We start from the raw sequence: 13,564 nt of genomic DNA on the forward strand, positions 1-13,564 counted from the left end.
TTTTGCCTACACCCAATACCATGGTCACACCTCTCACAAAAACCAGACGACACAAACTCCATAATCATGTAGAGCAAACCTACAACCACATATGTACAGACAATAACTATGCGCCTAATTTTTTAAACGACGGCTCGATACTCGTGCAGACATCAATGTAATCTTGCAGCCTGTCGTCCTCTCGCGTGTCATAGCCCCGATAGAACATTGTCCACCGCTTGCCTGGTAACCGCAGTGACCCCTTGGATCTATCAAAGTACCACTTGTTAACAGGATTCTCGGTCCGGGACCGCCAAATTAGTTCTTTTGGGAACAATTTGTCTGACATGGCCTTGAATACAATGTCGGCCACTCCCGCTGACCCCTGGTTTCGTCTGAGGACGGCAAACTTGTCGAGATACGCGACATGGTCGAGAGGATTTGAGGGCACTTTCTCCCAAGTGATGATAGCGCCTCCTTCATAGTTGCCTGCTATAACGAGGCCGGCGATGTTGCCGTTTACACGTTCGAGGTAGTGCTGCACATCGAGATCGCGCCCGAATGAGTTTTCGATCAGTTGGACAAGCTTAACAAGATCGACGTCTGCCACACCGTCCCGCATTGTCGACAACCCGTTCGGGACTTGGGTGTCGGATGACCTCCTGAGTGATCCCATCCGCGGATATTCCGGCAAATACATGCCCTGTGAACTGTAAATCATCATAACCGGCATACCGTGACGAAGAAGTGTGGTGTGTTGAATCGAAGCCCGCTTGCCGTCGACGGGCAACGATGACGAAATAACGGGTCGGTCGGTAAGAAGGTTGTAAATCAGTGGATTTCGTGTCGACTGAGACGCAGCGACAACAGGCGTTGTGATAAGCCCTGATGTCGAGGGCGGGGCGATTGCTAGTAGTTTCCGAAACGAGCTGAGGTTGGATATATGTACTCCATTATATTGCTCCGCTCGGACCCTGTTTGACAAGACGGATAGTACTGGTGACTGTCTATTGGATGGGTTCATGATTGGATCAAGCTCTCTCATGATGTCACTGTACTCTTGCTCAAGATTAACTAAGATATGCGCGCCGGAGTGCCGTTCCACGCTTGGGATACCTCCCAGTGGATCGATGTAGATAACCTTGTCGAGCGTGATTACTTCAGGAGACGCAATTCCGGATATTTTGTTGACTATCTCATACACTATATCGTCAGCCGCAGCAATTGCATACCGACTGGAATACTCGTTGTACACGAGCGGTGTGATAATCGGCACTATCTTGTTCGTCATGGCAATGAACATAAGATGTGGTAGGCTCCATTTGATTGACGACTGAAGATACGGCGCAACATGAGTGAACATGGAAGGCAAAATAGCAGCTTTGCCGGGATGCTTATGCCCATTCTGAGATCGGACATTTAAAACCACTGGGCTCTGTGACTTGTCACAACACAGCGGCTTCTCAATCGCAGCCGCAATTCTCGCAGCGATTCCCGTCATCTGCTTAATCTGTGCGCTCGAGGCGAACCCTTCCGCCCGCTGCATCCACGCCGGCCCATTTTCCGCTACGGGATCAACGACAATCACAGGACTCATACCTAACCGCTGCAGTCGCAAGATCGTCTTTCCAATATTTCCAAGTATGTTCGGTGTCAAGTCGCCGACTCCTCGGATCTTAATAACTGCAACTCGGATCATATCTCTCAACTCTATCGGAGCAGATCCGTATAGATCAAACCCTCTTGACGCCTCTGACACTGATCGCAAGACCTTTTTCGCAAATCCTTGGCGCTTGCGTTTTTCTGCAGAATCCAGGTGATCGGAATATTTGCTAATATATTCCCGTGCATCTCGTTTCGTCGCGTTGGACCGCAATACAGACAAAATTAACTCTCTGCTTTCCAAAAAATCATCTTCTTCTTGCGTGTCCTCCTCCACCGGCGGGAATTGTGTCGCACTGACTACATTGCGGTGGTAAGCAATACGAGGCCATCGCGGTAATATTCGCTTTTTCACATCATCAGCAAAACTTCAAGTTAAACCATCACCCAAAAAAAAAAAAAAAAAATACCCTCGCGCTGGCACTAATTGTGCTGTTCGCAAGACATGCTGGTCGTAACAAATGTGTCATCCGCCAACTAAGCCTATTTCCAACGTAGTTCTAAATTGTCGCTGTGCTATTCAAACCGTGCGACAGATTACAGTCTGTCGCGCACTTGGAGGGATGTGGAATGTATACCTTCTCCGTCGTCCTATCAAAAGCCCTATAGGTAATATAAATACAATATGAGTGTGATAACTCCGCGGCTAATAATGTCGTCAATACCCCGCGAAATTTTTTCCGCGTCAGAGAAAACTCGGTGAGCACATGCGCATCAGCCACCGCCCAAGCCGAACTCTGATTTCGTTATGATAGCTGGCGATCGCGCCTAATTGACTGAAGCATAGATCTGCATGCTCAAACATACTTAAGAGTGCCTCAGTACGTAACTTTGGGCCTGGCAGGAGTTGGCAAGTTTTACGATTATTTCTAGAAGCGCACAATAATTGGTTGACAATGCCGAATCTCTTCTACTATTACCTAGAGGCATTTAAAATAATAGACACGCACACGCGCAGCCTGAAGCCACAGCCCAACTGTGGCTAATTCCTCCTCACTAGGCCTTTGCGAATCCGCTGGCGTAGCTGACACTTGAATCGGACAGGTTCTTGCAGTGACTGCTCTGCTTGTACTGCACCCAATATATCTTGCCAAATCGATACTTGAGCGCTTCTTCCCCAGTTAACTTTTCCTTGGCAACAACCTCGGCTGGGCCGGTCCCAGGAACGGGCATACGCTGCTCCAAAGCTAACTCTACGCCGTTGTTGCCGAGATGCTCGATGCCCGCGATTAGCACGCCGAGAGGATGACGTCCACATATTGTGTTCTTGGTGCGCGAAAGATATTCTGTCCATTCTGCGTGGGATCCGCCACTCGATACGTCCATGCCTTTGTAGTCCATAATCTCGATGGATTTATATATTGGAACTTCCGGATTAACTGAGCTATGACGACGAGATGACGACGACGAGAAATACGAGGACGAGCTAAGAGAGCGTACATTCTCGCAATCTGGATCATCGACGTAGTTGGTATATCCGAATCGCGTACCCCAATGACAGAAGTCCGTCGAAATCACGAAGCCGTTCTTCGGGTCTGACAGATATGGCGATAGAAGTTCTCCAAATTCACGCTCGCTGCGTGCGCTGAGAGCACCTACCATAATAGGGACGAGCGGTCGTATCCCACCTTCAGACCTGTAGACGATGTTAACGTCATTGGGGTTCCCAATTTCCACAATAGGGTGCGCACTCGGAAAGGATCTTGTAGATGTATGGGAGATGCATTTCGAGGGAGTGCTCCTCTTCGTCAACTGTCTTTGACATTTTCTGGAATTTTCCGGTATTGTTGAGCTCATCGATAGCTATTCATAATTAGTCGCTGGCAAAGTTCAAACGAACTTCAAAGGATCATGCATCTTCACGTACTTTGGGTGTCAATGGGAATATTTCCCATAGGAGTCTCGTACTCAGTACATTGCGTTATCGCACAATTAGATAGGTAGACATGATGTGAGGGTCCAAGCAGAAAGACGCGTTCACTATAACCTGTTAACTGTCACATCATTGGTATATCAGCCGGTCATGGTCACTGTGGCATTTCTGTTTATGTAGTGCTCCCAAAACCGACTTTAGTCTTACATTTTGGATACATCCCAGGTCTTGTATGCCCAGGCCGCTGTCGGCCCTGAATATGAATACCCGGCATGACTGGATCAGATCACCAATGTCAGCATGCGCCTGAAGCCCACCTCCAGGAATATTTCGGTCATCCTTGCGTCCAATAACCTGTAAAACAGACAAAAAAGTATATGTATACTCACGGAGCAATAATTATTCGCGCATTCGGAACAGGCAGTGGACCATGCTCAAATGAGGCTGCCGGTACATTGCCCAGGAAGTCGGTCAATTGGCGATCCAGACTAGCTTTGTCACCGACATACCATGATCCGGCATGTGTTGCTGATCTCACCACTCGCTTCGTGCTCATTGCGTACTTATTGGCGGATATATAGTAAGGGAGAGAATATGCAGAGACTGGGAAGAAGGTCGCTCCTCACAAGGGCAAGCAAACTCGCTCACGCGCGATGACCTCATCCCCTGAATTCACCGAGGCCCGTGCTCACCGAATTGAACTCCCAACCCGGCTGGACCGACCCATCCTATCCTTCAGCAAAAACACATTGCTCATCCTACAACGAACACCAAAGTATAGACGTAACTTCGCTATATGCTTCGCTATATATCAGGCGTGTATGGACAAGATGTAATCCATTCATTATTCCGGGAAAGATTTATACTGTTGTCTCGAAATTTGATCTGACCTTAACGTTATCTGTGTAGATCATCTGCAAAATCTATGAAGATTATCTCCTACGGTGTGTAATTGAGTAATGTCCATCCTAAAGAATACTAAAAACAATGCAAAATGTCATGCAAATTTCCACTAAATATAACATCCATGTCTAAACTACCAGCAACCCAGAACACCAGCGCACCTTCATCACGACATAACACGAAATATACAATTAAAGCAAAACTAGTAACTCAAAAACAAAAATATGCATACTCTATGCCAACACCACGCGTAGTCGCTCAACAAATGGCCCTACAAGTTTCGGGATCTCAACCGTATTAGGCTTCGCGGGCTCCCCGTTCCGTCCTCCACGCCGATTCCGTCGCGCGCGAGCCCTTCTTTCATATTCAATCGGATCCAACCAATCCTCGTCGTCCTCCTCTCCCTCATCACTGCTCAAATTCGACTGATCAACTGCGAAGTCCTCCAAATCCTCATCATGCAGACCAAAATCACCACCTCTGAGAAGCTGGGGTAACGTTTGTTTCCACTCGGCCTCGTCGATGTCGGCCTCGTCGATTTCTTCGTCGTCTACATTCTCGCCGTTCGCACGACGCTGAGCCTCGCGGAGCTTGTCCCTGAGCCTTTTCTCCCGCCATGTCTTGCGCTGACGGTTCCATTCAATCATAGAATCGATTTCCTTCATTAATCGGTCTCTGTCCACACTGATCTTGTCGCCAGTCTCAGAATATATTACATCAAGTGTTGTAGCAGCAATAAATAACTCATTCATGTCTATAGTCGATTTCGGGCCATCCCTTAAGAACCTCAGGATTTCCTCAATCCACAGCATGAGTTGTGTGAAGAGACCGTCATCATGGACATGCACTTCGTGAACAAATCGATAGAATGATTCTTGATGGCGTTCGCAGAGGTCGACGAATTTCTGGACAAGCACGTTCGCATCTAGGTTTGCGCCATCCTCTTCGCATTCGTCGACAGTTTTGATGAGGTCCTCCACAAAAGCAGCCACGTCGGATACACTAGATATCGTTAGCATCGGTATTAGTCGCTGAATGTCACATGGCGACGTACGAGTTGTGAACGCTTGCGGACTTGTACACCCGGACCAACGGCTGATAAAACATAGTGAATAGGTCCTTCAACAACTCGATGGTAACGCGCTAAACAGTTAGTCCTACTCGAGAATAAGTAACTGCTAATCTTCTCTCTTACCTCTCCCGAGAGGGATAATACCATATCCTTATCCCGCTTGCGAATCATAAGTTTGAGCAATGACTTCAAGTTCGAGAAAAATCTGATCTGGTCATCAATATCGACAGTGACATCTTCAACCGCAATGTTCCACGCGATCCAAGAATTAATAACGTCGCCAACGACTTCAGGATCAACCGGTAGGCCAAACTCATCTGTTTTGGCAATGGCGACAATAATGTCAATGTCTTCCTCGTCGGCTTCCCAGTTAATCTGATCCCGCACATCTTGCTCCGCATCGACATATTTCTGAACCCGATCGCAAAGATTATCGTTCTCGATCTTTTTTCGTACAAGTTGGATTGCTCGCTCCTGCACCTTCACATCCTCATACAACGCTATGTGCAGAATTCGCTGCAGTAACGATTTCTGGCCAAATGGTTGCGCCAAAAAAAGATCCAACATGGCTTTCATCATCGAAACAGGGTTCGAGAATCGAATCACGTTTTTCACCAGCGTATATGGCATCAACCTATGTATCCGCTTCGTCTGGGCCAACATCTCAGACGCGTTATCCGAACCGAGAAAGAAATGGTAAATCGTCGCTGCGATCTCGATCCGCGCCCATTCAACAAACTTTTGGTATTGCGGTGCAAGATCTGCCAGTTTGCCCTTTTCTCGTATTTCTAGGAAGAACTTGGAGAGACCGTCGCGTTGGATTAAGTCCTTTTTGAATTCAGCCATGTACTTATCCAATTCGCGCGCTCTTTGCGTCGCAATTTGGAAGAATTTGAATTGTTCTTCGAGACGGACAGCATCGGCGTCTTTGCGGAGGCGAATGTCAGTTATTTCTGCAAGTGTGAGGTCGGAAAGATGGAAGGACCGATCAGTCAGGAATTTTCTGAAAATCTCGGATTCGGCCACAGATGGAATCGCGACGAGAGAGCGGAGAAATGCGCGGAGTGAAAGTCGCTGGAGCTCGCCAGGTAGCTTGACTGCACCGCTTCCATTGACCTCGCCAGGAGCTCCTTTCACGTGGAGATTGTCGACGTTAGCGTGCAGCGTCGTAGTTGAGGCGGATGACAATGACGCCGATTTCCGCTTTGTGAGTGACCTCCTGGAGAACTTGTGTGTGAGAGTTCGTGAGGCCGATACCGGGCTGCCTGGACTGGGGACGGGCGACGCCGAATCCGAAGTACTGGAAGACGAACCGGAGATATCCGAGGCGATATGATAGATCGAGCTACGCGGACTAACGTCGGCAGAGTGATCGTTGTCAATGATTACTGCTGATGGAGCGGCCGAGGTTGGTGACGAATGACTCACGTTGTCATCGACGACCATTGTGAAATTTCTGTTCTTCATTGGTACTCGCGGAAGGTTCTTTTCCGGAAAGGCATGTAGCAGCTCTTGGTGTAAATTGCGAAAGTCGGAATACCGACGAGACACGTAGACGTCACCTCTGTGTTTTTCCTGTCTAGTCCTTATTAAGAATTCCTATATGCATATTAGCAACGGATTATATCAGCTAGGCGCTTATGCTACTCACCAAGTGCGATTGACTTCGAACTCGCTTTTTCTCATACACAACTCTGACACCAACTACATTGATATCAAAACCATTGATGGGGTGCCCATCGACTGCGTTAGAGATCATAAACTTATCCTTATCGGTCGTGTCGACGCCAGCAGCAGTCGAAGTCTTCATGTCACCATTTATCCCTGTGGTAGTTGTGCCCAGGTCTATATCGTCAACCTCCACGCCCTTCTCTAACCCAGATGAAGTCCGGATACCGGAAGACATCATAATCTCTATCAGTTTCTGAATCTGAAACGCCATTCTTTTCCGCTTTGTCTCCTCGGTCCGGTCGTCCGTCGTGCTTATCCGTTTGCTCGAGAAACTCTCCCAGAACGTCTGCACCTTGTCCTGCCAAAATTCGGTCTCCTTAGTTTGATCCAAGAACGGAAAAGTTCTGACGTGGTTAACAAACACATGACGCAGGATTGGGAAGTCCGAGTTCCCAGGAGTAACCTCGGTTATTTGGCTAGCTGATACTGAAGCTGAGCTATTTTTGCCTTTGAAGAAACCGAGTCTTCCGTTCTTGCCGTTACTTGTAGAAGAACTGTGGCTTTCTGCGCGAAATGGCGCACCAAACCGTCGCAACGCATCAGGTACGCTAAGACCGGCCATTTCGCGCTCGATCTGGAGACTTATAAGCTCCTTCTTGAGATAATGCTCCTGTTGGCCTGTGAGAATGCACGGAGTGCCATCGGCAGGGGCCATGGTGGAATTTGCGAGACGCAGATGGAAATGGTTGCTGATTCTGTTGTCAGCGCACGATTACACTTCGGAAGCAGAGAAGGCTCGGGGAGGATTGCTGACTTGGCAATAGAGCTTTCGGTCTACAATGACAAGATAATTATTTAGGAAGAGAGAGGGGTTAGAGAGTATTGGAGGAATATGGAGTAGTTTGGGTTAAGAGCGGCTTCTCCAAATAGCGCGGACCCGCGAGTTGGCGGGACTGCGACCCGGAGCCTTAGACGGCTACCATGTCGTCCAGAAATGCCTGTTTACTTACGAATAACATGGTACATGATTACAGAAGAGTACATTTCATTGAATCTGAGTGCGTATGGCTTTTCGAATAAGTACAGAGTAGGAAATTTAAAGAACGCAGCAGTTTTCCGGGGATGAGGAAGATAAAGACGGGGCCGGATGCTGTCGGATTCGATGGGCTCGACCCTTTTTTCTGGGGGCCCGATTCTGCCAGCGTTGTGGATGCGAAAGAGGAGAATTTCGGCCGGCAACCAAAGCCGCAGATATGATGTAACCCCATGTGTAAGATATCGAGTCCATTGGCTCCGAGTCGAGCGTTCAGCACAGTCCGCAAACAAATATTCTGCGGGCCTACGTCTTCTATTAGATAGGTGAACTAATTGACATTTGCACTGCCGTATAACATTCGAATGACGTTAGCCGTCAGTTTTGTTGCCGGACAGAATTAGCTAGCGATGTACAAGCATAGGGATAATGAATTAAATACACTTTCGGAATGGCGGGTGAGGATCGTCCTCGGCATTGAATTTAACATAGTAGCATTTAAAGCTAAGTTAAATGTCGCCTAAGAAACAGTAGACTGTGAAGTGATCAGCTGAACAAGTAGGCTACAAATTGGCTAGAATGGCAATTGCAACGGGCAAACGAACGTTATGGTACAAAACCCACGCATGTGAGTTGCCACAGGGCGCGTCGCGTCGAGTCGCGTAGTTTGAATCCAAATACGTCACGACGCGTCGTCCCCTTCTTGTGATGTCAATAATGAAGCGAAAGCACTCTACAACCAATTAAATATAATCAACAATGGCATTACCAGCTAAGCAAGTTGGCACATTCGTGCCTTCAGAAATATCTTTCCTAGCAGAAAATAATTTAGTCACAATTATTCCAAGGCAAGCAATGGAATCTGTCGCACTTATTGGGGTATGACTGGCCTTTCTCTGTCTTACGGCGTGCTTTACTAACATACAAACAGGGCATGACTCCATCAATGCGACCAATGCGACGAATAGAAGTCCCAATATGGGTCGCTCTGCTGTTAAAAAAACAATCCCGCTGCAACATTGTGCCTCCGCAGTGGCTATCAGAAGAGAACCTCAAAATAACCTACGACGCTGAAGTGTCCAACATGACTCGATTCTCGGCTAACTTGCCTTGGGAGTGGATTGAAGTTGGAGAGCTAATCCTCGGAAGCGCACCTGATGACCTTTCAAGTCCTCCGCATGTTATTAGAAATTTACTACGTGACATCCGAGAGGTGCGGCAAGCTAAGGCTCGGGCTGGTCTGAAAAATTTGAACGAGTCGTATTTGCAACTGGACAACGTCGGCGGAATGGAGTTGAATGAAATCAGGTCATTTGTCACAATGGCCATGAATCGGTTACGAATCATGCAGAGTACGAGAGAAGGCGTAGAACAACAGGAAGACTACGTTGAGCCTTACAATCAAGAAGATGACGATGACGGTGACGATGACGATTATAATTTGCCACAAGAATCGTATGATGACAGTATGCGTACATCAAAAAGCTATCACGAGAGCTACGACACGGCAAGGCTTAGTAGTCGGATGGGAAGCGCAACTGCCAATGAGCGATCGTCCATCCCGTCGGTCACTTCGGTCGCTGGTACTCGACACAGTCCTGCGGGAACCAACTCTGGACCAACACGGAATAGAAGCTTAGGCGCCTTTCAGGATCCCACCTACACTAATGACAATGACAATGACGACAGCGACGATGACGATGACGACATGCAGATGGATGAAAATTATTTGAATGCCGTTAACAGCAAATAAGCAACATATTGTACAAAGATTTGTTTAAAACGAATGTAGCTATAATATATACAAATTCACAAATATCTGCTTATGATGTACCATTCGAATATGGTGCTCCATTTGATCCAACATTGTTTGGTTGTGGAGTTGACTCTGCACCCGGTTCTTTCCAGCTGTAACGCACTATTAGTCCTTGCTACTCAATTCCTGCGACGTAGACTTACTTGACGACATTATTGTCAACGTCTGCAACACGTGCACTTGACACCTTCACTACAATGACCGCAACGTTCTCTGCATCGATAAATCGTCGCGCGTCAGTTGGATTTGACGCCAGATGCTTCTCCTTGAAAAACCGTTCCTCCTCTTGACTATCCACGACCCTCGCACGGCCATTTAATGTCGCCGAGATACTTGAAAGCTCAGCCTGATTCATCGACAAAAGGAACTGTGTTAGGCCTTGTGGCGCATTGTTCGTGGTTTGCTTTGAAACCCAATCATGCACGAGAATTGAGACTCGGGAATTCTAAATTAATAAATCAATGTTGTTTTTCACATTTATCCGCGGAATTATTACATACGGCAGTGATGTTAAAGAACTTCTTCGTCTGCCTCTCTGACGTCATGACAATCACTGCATCCTCCTCGTACGGTAGAGCGTCGCCTTTTGGAATATAGGTGTAGTTCATCAGGCTAACGTGAGGGTAGTCTCTGTAAGATGTTCCAAGTTGAAGCTATCGCAATGCAAATTAGCTTTAATGGGTGTAATCTCCCATAGTTAGCACAGTTACTCACGAAACGAGCGGATTTCAAGCAACTGATGACCTCCGCGGGTAACGAAGCACCCTCGTCTGCATCGACAGGTTCGTGTGCATCAACTAGTATCGGCATTGTGTCTCAATACATGAATCGTCGCAGTAATGGGCTGTTCGAGCGATAGTAATCTGTAAGAATGCACCGGCGATCCCATTTACATCCGGAGCAGAGTGAGTCCCACAGATTAGCTAGTGGCAAACCTTAAACGTCGACCTCGAACTCCGCCAAATCTAATGACAATCTTACGTACGCCACACCGTCGTTTGTTAGTATCGGTTAAACAAAGTTCATAGGTATTATATTGTATTCTGGTTCATGTTGATGGTCTACTTTAGACAGTTGTGGTCAATATGTTGCTCTATGGCCGGGATCGGGCCCTGCTTGGTCTCCAAACTTAAAATGAAATTTTCGCGACGATAATAGAGTGGTCACTTCTCACGATATTCTTCCATAATAATTCGTCCCATTAGTTCATAACCTCAATTTTCTGCCAATTTACTACCGGATGTATCAAGCCATAAATATGGCCGAAGTATCAATCAAAAGTAATTATACCCTCTGTATGCTCGCGTGCGGAACCATGGGATCCGCAGTGCTCAGCGGCGTTCTGGACTCCCTCTCGAGTGTCTCATCCAACAGTACAGTCCCTATACCCGGCCGCTTCTTGGCGTGCGTGAAGAGGCAAGCGTCTGCGGACCGAATAAAGAGTACATATGGCGACAAAGTTGAGGTCTTCGTACACAATCATCTGAATGCGGTGGCAGAGTCCGATATTGTGGTGTTGTCATGTAAGCCACAGCTCTGCGAAGAGATTTTGACGAGCAAGGGCATGAAGGAGGCATTGAAGGGAAAGCTGCTTATTAGTGTACTTGCTGGAACCACGATCAAGCAGATACAGGATTTTGTTGGACCCGAGACGTTCGTTATCCGGGCGATGCCCAACACGCCTTGCAAGGTTGGTTCTTGGTTACTTACGAGCACGTTGAATATCATTAACGTCATTACATAGATCCGACAAGGAATGACTGTAATCTCCTTCCCCACATCGCCGTCACCATCCAACTCGACTGTCGACCTAGTTCAAGTGGTTCCCTCGCCTTCAGTCCATCAAACCGTGGAATGGATTTTCTCACAAATTGGCCGCGCCATCTTCCTGGAAGAAAAACACCTTGACACGTGTACCGCTCTCAGTGGAAGCGGACCGGCATTTGCGTGCGTCATGTTGGAAGCCATGACCGACGGCGGCGTGATGATGGGCTTGCCGTTTGCTGTTGCTCAGGAGCTAGCTGCACAGAGTACGTCTCTTGCTAACTGCTTTGATAATCTTTTATATTGCGTGACTACTAACTGATCATAATTAGCAATGCAAGGTGCCGCGAGAATGGTACTAGATGGAAACCATCCCGCTCAAATTAGAAACTCGGTCTCAACACCGGGCGGCTGTACTATCGGTGGATTACTAGTCATGGAGGACGGCAAGATTCGAAGCACGATCGCCCGCGCTATCCAGGAGGCGGCAAACATTGCAGCTTCTCTCGGCAAGAAGAGGTAAAGAAATGTTGGAGGTCGATAGATATATGGTTGCTGTACTTGATAAAACTGGGTCAGCATATAGATTAAGTGCTTAGCATTGGTGTCGACGTTGCTGTATATTATTCAGTAACTGTACATTAGAACACGGTGTGTCAAATGACATCACTTTCATTTCAAGCGCATATAAGAACGAAAGCTCTTCCTTTATGTTACCGTTTGCTGGGCGATGTAGAGAGTTTAGGATGCACATGAGAATCTGGGTGACACGACGCGTCCCGGTAGTTGTACCGCCAAAACAAACCCACCAAAACAATAAAAACCGTATTCGAACATCATGAATTCAAGCTACATTTACAGTCTACAAGGGTGTGTAGCCTCACTGCATGCGAGCGTGGGCTTGGTAAGGCGATATTTGGTTTCTGATGCAAATCGATCTATTAATTTTTGTTCTCAGCTGGAGTCCTCGATCGCGTCACTCGATTCCGGTGTCAGTGACCTACCTCGAATGAAAACTGTCCTCAAAGCAGAACGTGTATGTCCCTTCTAATATCACAGCGATTACTGAGACTCATATTGATGCAAAATAGGTGTTCGAGGTTGTACCTGAATCCGAAGTCAACGCCGTGAAGACATCTCTCGCCGGTGAAGTCGAGCCCCGGCTCATCGAGCTTCTTCGACGCGCTGAAGGCGCCATAGCAAAGCTTGAAAGACGGCAGAAGAATTTGATTGCTAAAGTGAGTTTTTATGTGAACAGAGCACTTTGATCGTTGTGGAATGCTAATGGCTAGTAGGCTGAGCTGCAGGAAGTTAGACTGCAAAGACAGCCCCGAGCTTCTCCACAGGATCCGGAGAGCGCCGTTATTGATTCTGACAATGCAAGGAAGTGGAGGACCTTACAGCAGAAGAGGGAGCGGTTGGAGTATTCTCTGTCTAGGTTAAATCTTGCGGCAGAACAGAAGGTGAGTACTCTGAACAATCTGGTCATGAATATAATTGACTTAATGTGTTCGTCCAGCAAAGGCAACTGCGGAGTATTCAGTAATCTGTGGCGTCAAGGGACTTTGGAATATCTGTATAATTACTAGGAATGGAGTTGACAGGAATAATTTATACATCGTTACTATATACCTGTGTTTCTAACTCGGCCATTATCAATAATGGCACGTGGCAGATAGCTTGCATCCACCGCGAGATACTTAACGTGAGCTACCATACCGTACGCCAATTTACTTAAACAGAAGTGGTCCATATATAATAGTCCATAAACTATACTATACAAGTGAAAAG

At 47.2% G+C, this 13,564-nt stretch overlaps 7 protein-coding genes across 7 annotated transcripts; 3 read left to right on the forward strand and 4 right to left on the reverse strand.

The window, feature by feature from the left end:
* Positions 1–2: 2 nt before the first annotated feature.
* Positions 3–2,488, reverse strand: POJ06DRAFT_211249 (uncharacterized protein). The gene is made up of 2 exons (XM_056185442.1): positions 2,052–2,488; positions 3–1,987 (listed from the first exon to the last, which is right to left on the reverse strand). Exons 1-2 carry the CDS (start codon positions 2,109–2,111, stop codon positions 107–109), a joined length of 1,941 nt encoding a protein of 646 aa, XP_056043443.1. The 5' UTR covers positions 2,112–2,488; the 3' UTR covers positions 3–106.
* POJ06DRAFT_255122 (MEMO1 family) lies at positions 2,489–4,131 on the reverse strand. The gene is made up of 5 exons (XM_056187856.1): positions 3,904–4,131; positions 3,722–3,790; positions 3,509–3,621; positions 3,333–3,444; positions 2,489–3,277 (listed from the first exon to the last, which is right to left on the reverse strand). Exons 1-5 carry the CDS (start codon positions 4,068–4,070, stop codon positions 2,638–2,640), a joined length of 1,101 nt encoding a protein of 366 aa, XP_056043444.1. The 5' UTR covers positions 4,071–4,131; the 3' UTR covers positions 2,489–2,637.
* Positions 4,132–4,261: 130 nt separating this feature from the next.
* On the reverse strand, positions 4,262–8,058 carry POJ06DRAFT_255126 (uncharacterized protein). The gene is made up of 4 exons (XM_056187857.1): positions 7,141–8,058; positions 5,613–7,088; positions 5,472–5,560; positions 4,262–5,419 (listed from the first exon to the last, which is right to left on the reverse strand). The coding sequence occupies exons 1-4, from the start codon at positions 7,873–7,875 to the stop codon at positions 4,651–4,653; spliced, it is 3,069 nt and encodes a 1,022-aa protein (XP_056043445.1). The 5' UTR covers positions 7,876–8,058; the 3' UTR covers positions 4,262–4,650.
* An 858-nt stretch (positions 8,059–8,916) lies between these two features.
* POJ06DRAFT_301829 (uncharacterized protein) lies at positions 8,917–9,967 on the forward strand. The gene is made up of 2 exons (XM_056190748.1): positions 8,917–9,072; positions 9,125–9,967. Exons 1-2 carry the CDS (start codon positions 8,953–8,955, stop codon positions 9,944–9,946), a joined length of 942 nt encoding a protein of 313 aa, XP_056043446.1. The 5' UTR covers positions 8,917–8,952; the 3' UTR covers positions 9,947–9,967.
* POJ06DRAFT_255133 (uncharacterized protein) lies at positions 9,968–11,199 on the reverse strand. The gene is made up of 4 exons (XM_056187858.1): positions 10,724–11,199; positions 10,510–10,662; positions 10,153–10,454; positions 9,968–10,101 (listed from the first exon to the last, which is right to left on the reverse strand). The coding sequence occupies exons 1-4, from the start codon at positions 10,817–10,819 to the stop codon at positions 10,017–10,019; spliced, it is 636 nt and encodes a 211-aa protein (XP_056043447.1). The 5' UTR covers positions 10,820–11,199; the 3' UTR covers positions 9,968–10,016.
* Positions 11,200–11,306: 107 nt separating this feature from the next.
* Positions 11,307–12,296, forward strand: POJ06DRAFT_282035 (pyrroline-5-carboxylate reductase dimerization-domain-containing protein; the record flags this gene model as incomplete). The annotated part of the gene is made up of 3 exons (XM_056189990.1): positions 11,307–11,699; positions 11,754–12,039; positions 12,106–12,296. The coding sequence occupies 3 exons, from the start codon at positions 11,307–11,309 to the stop codon at positions 12,294–12,296; spliced, it is 870 nt and encodes a 289-aa protein (XP_056043448.1).
* A 158-nt stretch (positions 12,297–12,454) lies between these two features.
* POJ06DRAFT_121847 (Spc19-domain-containing protein) lies at positions 12,455–13,462 on the forward strand. Its single transcript, XM_056184250.1, has 4 exons — positions 12,455–12,809; positions 12,865–13,011; positions 13,069–13,236; positions 13,293–13,462. Exons 1-4 carry the CDS (start codon positions 12,612–12,614, stop codon positions 13,317–13,319), a joined length of 540 nt encoding a protein of 179 aa, XP_056043449.1. The 5' UTR covers positions 12,455–12,611; the 3' UTR covers positions 13,320–13,462.
* Positions 13,463–13,564: the final 102 nt, after the last annotated feature.

Source organism: Lipomyces tetrasporus, assembly GCF_029532465.1.
Source record: "Lipomyces tetrasporus strain NRRL Y-64009 chromosome Unknown POJ06scaffold_6, whole genome shotgun sequence".
Lineage (NCBI taxonomy): Eukaryota > Fungi > Ascomycota > Lipomycetes > Lipomycetales > Lipomycetaceae > Lipomyces > Lipomyces tetrasporus.

Bases quoted from the DNA above. Each gene is read 5' to 3' on its own strand.
- POJ06DRAFT_211249 (XM_056185442.1), bottom strand. From the start codon at position 2,111: ATGACACATTTGTTACGACCAGCATGTCTTGCGAACAGCACAATTAGT. The intron at 1,988-2,051 runs GTATTTTTTTTT...GATGTGAAAAAG, and splicing joins CAATTAGTGCCAGCGCGAGG to CGAATATTACCGCGATGGCC.
- POJ06DRAFT_255122 (XM_056187856.1), bottom strand. From the start codon at position 4,070: ATGAGCACGAAGCGAGTGGTGAGATCAGCAACACATGCCGGATCATGG. The intron at 3,791-3,903 runs GTGAGTATACAT...GATCTGATCCAG, and splicing joins GCGCGAATAATTATTGCTCC to TCATGCCGGGTATTCATATT. The intron at 3,278-3,332 runs GTGCGCACCCTA...CATCGTCTACAG, and splicing joins ATCTACAAGATCCTTTCCGA to GTCTGAAGGTGGGATACGAC.
- POJ06DRAFT_255126 (XM_056187857.1), bottom strand. From the start codon at position 7,875: ATGGCCCCTGCCGATGGCACTCCGTGCATTCTCACAGGCCAACAGGAG. The intron at 7,089-7,140 runs GTGAGTAGCATA...ATATGCATATAG, and splicing joins TTCGAAGTCAATCGCACTTG to GAATTCTTAATAAGGACTAG. The intron at 5,420-5,471 runs GTACGTCGCCAT...AACGATATCTAG, and splicing joins TCCGCAAGCGTTCACAACTC to TGTATCCGACGTGGCTGCTT.
- POJ06DRAFT_301829 (XM_056190748.1), top strand. From the start codon at position 8,953: ATGGCATTACCAGCTAAGCAAGTTGGCACATTCGTGCCTTCAGAAATA. The intron at 9,073-9,124 runs GTATGACTGGCC...ACATACAAACAG, and splicing joins AATCTGTCGCACTTATTGGG to GGCATGACTCCATCAATGCG.
- POJ06DRAFT_255133 (XM_056187858.1), bottom strand. From the start codon at position 10,819: ATGCCGATACTAGTTGATGCACACGAACCTGTCGATGCAGACGAGGGT. The intron at 10,663-10,723 runs GTGAGTAACTGT...GCATTGCGATAG, and splicing joins GCTTGAAATCCGCTCGTTTC to CTTCAACTTGGAACATCTTA. The intron at 10,455-10,509 runs GTATGTAATAAT...TTATTAATTTAG, and splicing joins AGTTCTTTAACATCACTGCC to AATTCCCGAGTCTCAATTCT.
- POJ06DRAFT_121847 (XM_056184250.1), top strand. From the start codon at position 12,612: ATGAATTCAAGCTACATTTACAGTCTACAAGGGTGTGTAGCCTCACTG. The intron at 13,012-13,068 runs GTGAGTTTTTAT...AATGGCTAGTAG, and splicing joins AGAAGAATTTGATTGCTAAA to GCTGAGCTGCAGGAAGTTAG. The intron at 13,237-13,292 runs GTGAGTACTCTG...GTGTTCGTCCAG, and splicing joins ATCTTGCGGCAGAACAGAAG to CAAAGGCAACTGCGGAGTAT.